This window comes from Penaeus chinensis, chromosome 36 (genome assembly GCF_019202785.1).
Source record: "Penaeus chinensis breed Huanghai No. 1 chromosome 36, ASM1920278v2, whole genome shotgun sequence".
Taxonomy (NCBI): Eukaryota; Metazoa; Arthropoda; class Malacostraca; order Decapoda; family Penaeidae; genus Penaeus; species Penaeus chinensis.
In genome coordinates, this window is record NC_061854.1 from 5,961,590 (window position 1) to 5,969,089 (window position 7,500).

Here is a 7,500-nt window from a genome sequence, read left to right on the forward strand (position 1 = left end):
GAAAAGTCAGCATGATACACTGTCCACTGAACCATGTATACCTTTAGCAAAATTGGATAGCAGGATACCATGGGTATATAAATGAAAGATCCACATTATGCCATTACAAACAGATTTTCTGTCCTTGAAATGCAAACATACTGCAAAATATCTGTGCACAAATAACCTTTAAAAGACACTGATTCTAAATTTATAAAGAGCATTAACTTGTGACCAGAGAAGTTACAACACATTTCTAAAGAACATGTATAAATCATATGACTAGATTATCAAATTCATTTTATCACACACTCATGAAGATACAAGTATATCCTGGTATACATCAAACCACCCGGATAAGGTACTAGATTAGGTGGAATGACCATAATAACAATTTTGACAACAGTACTTTGCAAGTCAAAAATTACTGGGCTCTTCTAACTATGAAAGAAAATCTGGAATTGCCTATCCATAACAACAATACAAAAGAAGAAACTAGCTCAAATTTGCTGCATAGCCGATTTCACATGAGTTACATTTTTACTATGATGTATCAAATACAAAATCCATTCTAGGTAGTTGTATAAAAGATTTTTAAAAATCAATTTCCTCACCTTCTTATCCAACAAAAGTTCTTACAGGCCAGAGCAAATGACAATAAAATCTAACAACTAAGAGAAAATCAGCAAAATCCTTTATCCCTCATTAAGAGAAATTGGAATCTAGTGAATCATCAATGGCCCAATCAACTTCTCCTTGCAGCCTATCACTCTTCCCTCTTATAAAAATAATAATGGAATCAGAAACAACTCAAATGACTTCTGAGGGCATCCAAACACACTTAACAAATTATTTAAAAAAAAAAGGGAATATGAATACATATTAAAGTATCTTCCATCAAACTATAAAACAAAGGTACAGAAAGTATAAATTCCCAGGATACTATAGTCAAAATTCAAGTGCCCAGCATTTATCCATACAAGATTCATATATTGCAGATTCACACGCATACAATGAAAAAACATGCAAATGCAAACGATAACTCACACACTCACAACACATCACATACAGCCATAGCATACAAACAAACATACATACATACATACATACATACACACAACCACACACATATCCCACCATATAAAGACATAGTAGTTGGTACTACGCAATGGTACCATGTATGACTGTGGGGGAGGGAAGGGGGAATTCCAGTGGCTTTCAAATTACTAAATGTTGTTAGTTACCATTTCCTATGAGAATATTTATCATATCACAGCCCGATATCAGGAAAAATGATTGAAACCTTAAACATCCTTTGTGACACATGACAAAAAGGAAAATATATCTTCTTCATGAAAGATATCCACCTACCTTATCACATTGTTACTCACAAAAATTATAAAATAAAAAAAAATACACCATCTGAGTTTGTGCAATGTGCAAATAGGAATACTTGCAAGTGATGTCATACCCAAGTTATAATGTAAATCAAAGAAAAAGATCACACAAAAGATCTCAAAATTTATAAACAACTAACCAACTCCAGAACTAAACAGATTATCCAGTAACATTTGTGCATTACATAAATATTTATGTAGCACTATGGAATGAAGCGACTAATTACGGGACAGAAAAACTGTACTTCCCTAAGATTATAAACATGCAACAATATACAAACCAGTAAACATGACAGGAAAACCTTCATCAAAACCTCACATTTCCAGTCCTTGAGCATTCTCAAAAGAGTATAATGCAACACAGAAATCCCACAAGAAATGTGCATTTTAATAATGGCTTCCTCCTCTGACTTCTTAGAAAAATATTACAAACATACAACATATTATCATGAAAATCATAATAATACATCATGGTATGATTAGAGGGAAGATCCAAGGTTTTGGCTAATTTAGCAATCTAAAAAAATAAATAGATAAATATAGTAAACAAAATGCTAAAGCTAAACTTGGTCATTTTATATAGGTACAATCAGTACCCTACTTCAGACAACTGACAACAGGAAACAAATAGCCCTAAAAATAACTTATTCCCAACACTGATGAGGTAATAATTAACACCAGTTTAGGGCAATCAATAAATTAATAAACGAAATCTATTAAATTGGCACAATAAGGACCAGAACACACCATTAGTTAAAATGAAGAGCATTGAAGAGCATTGCAAGCTGTTTATACCTGTTATGAGTCTAAAAAAGATTACAAGCATCCACTCTGCACACCCAGGATCATGAGTATATTATTAGCAATAACGATAATCATAAGCATAGTTTCTGTAAATAATCTGCTCTTCTCTTTACTTCCATATATGACCAATTAAGAAAAATAAATATATAAACCATTTCTATATCATCATCCTTTTAACTGATGCTTTAAATGGTATCAAATATTTTTAACAAAACATTGCCACACTCCCCCACCCTCCGTATTCAGCTACGTCGTTGACGAAGATATCCATCGCGAACAACAAGCAAATTCTGAGCGAGGCTCCCTCGTTGGTGGCAGAGTAACATTTGACACATCTTGTGGGGACAAGTCTCCTACCTTGCTATCCTGTTGAAATAAAAGTTAAAAAATTGATGGGTGTTCATATTATAATCAGCCAGAAAATATTCACTATCACCATTTTTATTTTCCAAACAAATGAATGCATATACACCAAATACAGAGCTACTGAAATCTGTACTTCTGGGTGCTATAAACCAATCAGCCAGAAATGTATTTTATAGAAATGAAAACTCTCACCAAGGATTAAAAAAGACTGCAATCCATGATTATAGATAAGAAGGAAACTCAAGAAAAGGAATTAAGTACCAGACAAACATGCAATTTCAGTTTTGTTTACATTCTGCTGATCATGTTGAAATAATAGAACCTTTTCTGATTTTAATCATGGTACTATGAAAAGGAAAAGCAAGAAACTTTGTTATCATGCTTTGTCTCACTGGTCCTGAGATACCAAGAATTCTAATCAACCAATAACATTCCTTAGAAATTGGAATTAGGTAAGAGCAAACAAATACACACAGACACATAAACAGACTCATATACATATAAACACACAAAGAAACAAAGAAACAGAGACACACACACACAGAGAGACACACACACACAGAGAGACACACACAGAGAGAGACACACACACACAGAGAGAGAGACACACACACACACAGAGACACACACACACACACACACACACACACACACACACACACACACACACACACACACACACACACACACACACACACACACACACACACAGATAAGTTCTATATGGCTCTTATCGTGCAAAAAAAAAAAAAAAATGTATTTATGCTTCAGTGTGAATGTGTGTGAAATGTTACATAACAATTTCTTGGCCTACTTACCTAGAATCTTTAGTTATATAAACTTTCTATTGGTGCTAGCTAGGGTTAATCATTTCATTTCATGCTAAAATTTCAAGATGCATAAACTCAATTCCATGCTGACCTATTAGTGAATGATACACATTTACCCTTTCACTATAACAAACATATCTTTATGATCATGAGATTGTGTGCCTTGTAAAAAACATTATGTATTCTTATAGTTTTAAAGTATGCATATATGTATCATTCAGAGTATGTACCCAACACTTATCAGTCATTAGTTATCCTCTGAAGATCAATATAATACATCATTCTTTGTTCTTTGATACATAGTTTCCTGTCAAATTAAAGAACTTGTAATAGTGAACCTAATCCCTAATATCCCCCCTCCCGGCGGCTGAAGAATGTCTGTTAATCTGTGGTTACCTGACGCTAGGTCTTGACTTTCAACAGCTGGATATATCCCAGCCACAAGTAAACTCAAAGTGTGCTAAACTAAAGGTTGTAATGTGTGAGAAGTTTTTGACTGTGTTGCAGTACGGAAAAACTAGTGCAGGCAAAACTGGGGCAGGAAGAAGGGGAGGAGGTGACAGGTTATTTTACAAAGTAAAATAATCCCATCATCTACCAGTTCAATAGATTTTGAGATCTGTTATATATATGTATGTATATATGTGTATATATGTATATTTATTCCTTTCAGTTAGTCTACAAATGTTGAAATTAATTATAATGTAAAGTTGAAGGTTTACTTCCCTGCATTGGTTTGTATAGTGAAAGGGTTAATGCATATCAATTTTTCAGGCAATCAGCATTAATCAAACATTCAATTTAGACACACATACTGATGCTTACCTTGTCAAAGTGTCCACTACGAACAAGCTGCATTGATATAAGTGTGAAAGAGCATTAATTACGCACTCATTACCATATCACCAAGTATATCTTGTCATCACTAAAAAATACTACTGTTACTCCTTCCATATCCTTAATATTTTGAGTTCTAACTTAAATCCAACAGTGTTTTCTAATAAATACATAACTGTTTTTTGTCTATAGCATCTACATATATTAAGTGCATCGACTCATATACATAAGAACATGTATATATGTAAGTGTGTGTGGGGGGGCAGGGGGAATTTACGTATAATGAGTGCATCGCTTCATCTAGAAAAGAACGTACGTGTGTATGTACGTATGTATGTATGTATGTATGTATGTATGTATGTATGTATGTGTGTGTGTATGTGTGTATGTGTGTATGTGTAGTATGTGTGTGTGTGTTGTGTGTGTGTGTGTGTGTGTGTGTTGTGTTGTTGTATGTATGTATGTATGTATGTATGTATGTATGTATGTATGTATGTATGTATGTATGTATGATTGTATGTAGTATGTATGTTGTATGTATGTGTGTATGTATGGTGTGTATGTATGTGTGTGAATGCATGGGTGTGTATGCATTTGTGTGTATGCATGTGTGTGTATGCATGTGTGTGTATGCATGTGTGTTGTGTGTGTGCGTGTGTGTGTGCGTGTGTGTGTGCGTGTGTGTGTGCGTGTGTGTGTGCGTGTGGAGTGTGCGTGTGAGTGTGCGTGTGAGTGTGCGTGTGAGTGTGCGTGTGAGTGTGCGTGTGTGTGCGTGCGTGTGCGAGTCGTGTGCTGTGTGCTTGTGTGTGGCGTGTGTGTGTGTGCCGTGTGTGTTTGTGTTCGTGTGTGTGTGTGTTTCGTGTGTGTGTGTGTGTGGTGTGTTGTGGTGTGTGTGGTGTGTGTGTGTGTGTGTGTGGTGTGTGTGTGCGTGTGTGTGTGCTGGTGTGTGTGTGTGCTGTGTGTGTGTTGTGTGTGTTGTGTGTGTGTGTGTGTGTGTGTGTGTTGTGTGTGTGTGTTGTGTGTTGTGTGTCTGTGTGTTGTGTGTTGTGTGTGTGTTGTGTGTGTGTGTTGTGTGTGTGTGTCTGTGTGTGTGTGTTGTGTATGTGTGTGTGTCTGTGTGTGTGTGTGTGTGTGTGGGGTGTGTTGTGTGTGTGTGTGTGTGTTGTGTGTGTGTGTGTGTTTGTGTGTGTGTGTGTGTGTTGTGTATGTGTTGTTGTTGTGTGTTGTATGTGTTGTGTATGTGTTGTGTATGTGTGTGTGTATGTTGTATGGTTGAGTTGTGTTGTGTATGTGTATTGTGTATGTGTTGTGTGTTGTGTGTGTGTGTGACTGCAGTGTGTGTGCGGTGTGTGTGTGTAGTTGTGCGTGGGTGTGTGTGCGTGTGCATGTGCGTGTGTGCGTGCGTGTGTGTGTGTGTGTGTGTGTGTGTGTGTGTGTGTGTGTGTGTGTGTGTGTGTGTGTGTGTGTGTGTGTGTGTGTGTGTGTGTGTGTGTGTGTGCGCAAGCGTGTGCACATGAACAGTTAAAACATAGTGACACACGTTACATAAACATGTATATACAAATGTTCACATATGCACAAACACATGTATGCCCAATATATACATATACAGTACATACATCATGTATACATGTATTCATATATAAATATAAATATAAACATAAATATATATATATCAATTTCAATAAATATTTAAAAGAGAATGCAAACTCCAAATCTTTTCTATTGTTACCAGTCCAAATGCACTTTGTATATCTTTTTTATCATTCTTATTACATTATTCTAAATTTGACAAACTTATTACAGAGAGACAGCAAAAGATGAAAGCATAACTTCCATTTGAACATAGTGCCAAAATGTATTTTGACAATGCACCATTTTACTGAAAGCAAAATTCCTGTTTAATTTTTTTGTTGTTAATGACTTTTGCAGTTAATGCATATTCCCTTTTCACGGCAGATTTGTGTGTCCATGATGGGGGGGATCCTTTACAGTGTATAGATATAACTGTCACAAACACTTATTTCAAATAAAAAATACAAATTTACCTGTGTCAGCTCCTTGGCAATTTCAATGAAAAGTTTCTCTACATTATCAGCTTCTTTTGCCGAAGTCTCAATAAAATACATGTTGTGGCGATGAGCAAACTCTTCACCTACATGTGTGGGAAGTTCTCTATCTTCCCGATCTGTTTTGTTTCCTAAAGTTATAAAAAGCATGTTAGTATTTCCAATAAATATTTACAGATGCCCTAATAGCAAGTTTTTTGTAGGTATTCATACAACTTTGTACCATTAATATCATCTCCTGAAGAATCTATTAATGAAACATGACCATGTCTTTCCCCATTAAAGCTTGCTATTAAAATCTATATTATGGAATCTACATAATACCATGCTACAAGTCCATTCTAGTACTCTGCATTAGTAATACTATCGAAGTTCATGTTATATTAGTAGGCTAATAATTGACCTATGATAAGTCTAAAGGTCAATAAATATTATACCCATTTCAACTTGATCATATGATGCTGAGTGAGTTTGCAATATAGAGAAAAGGAGAGGCAAAGACAACAGAGAAAAATAGAAAATCGGAGAGAGAGAAACATATGTAGAGGGCAGAGCAGAAAGTGGTAGTGAAATATGAAAAGGTGACAGAAAAAAAAGACTGGAAAGGACTGGAAAAAAAAATACAGTAATCCTAGAATGCAAAAGATTCAGCGAAAACAATCAAATGTTAGTTAAACCTTAGTTAAACCAAATATTATCATCATTATCAAAAATGTGTATGAACCTTAAATGAAGAGAATGTGTAGATAGGTAGTAATAACAGTGGAAAATAAGTTGACACATACCCACAAGAACACGCAGGACCTTACAGCTGGCATACTGCTCAATTTCTCGCAACCAGTCAGGTAAACAATCAAATGTGGGTTGCGAGGATATGTCATACACCAAAATAAGGGCGTGGGCTGAACGGTAGTACGACTGGGTTATAGAGCGGAATCTTTCCTGGCCAGCTGTATCCCAAATTTGAAGCTGAAACATATGGAATGCCTGTTTTAACGGAATGTCCACATTTTACGATTGTGAATTAAAAATACAGTACAAGGAATAAAGGAATCAGTAAGGTAGTACGCAAGTAATAAGGTTCACCAAAACACATATAAAGACAACTAAATAACTTGGTGAATGAAAAGGCTTCTCTGAACTATCTATTGGTACTCCACTTTATTCACGTATTGCATGTATAAAATGAAGAAGACCAACATTCCCTCTCAAAAAGTT

At 35.5% G+C, this 7,500-nt stretch overlaps 1 protein-coding gene across 3 annotated transcripts in view; it reads right to left on the reverse strand.

Moving 5' to 3' along the window:
• Window positions 1–7,500, reverse strand: part of LOC125044684 (ras-related protein Rab-30-like) — a 13,491-nt gene that overhangs the window by 813 nt on the left and 5,178 nt on the right. For 2 of the 3 annotated variants that reach the window (XM_047641500.1, XM_047641498.1), the window contains 4 exons: window positions 7,068–7,251; window positions 6,262–6,413; window positions 4,202–4,228; window positions 1–2,546 (listed from right to left, as the gene is read on the reverse strand). The exon at window positions 1–2,546 is cut by the window's left edge and continues 813 nt beyond it. In XM_047641500.1, the coding sequence (XP_047497456.1) occupies window positions 2,427–2,546; window positions 4,202–4,228; window positions 6,262–6,413; window positions 7,068–7,251 (483 nt within the window). In that variant the 3' untranslated portion in view covers window positions 1–2,426. The remainder of the gene's footprint in view (window positions 2,547–4,201; window positions 4,229–6,261; window positions 6,414–7,067; window positions 7,252–7,500) is intronic. The other variant, XM_047641499.1, reaches the window with a different exon arrangement.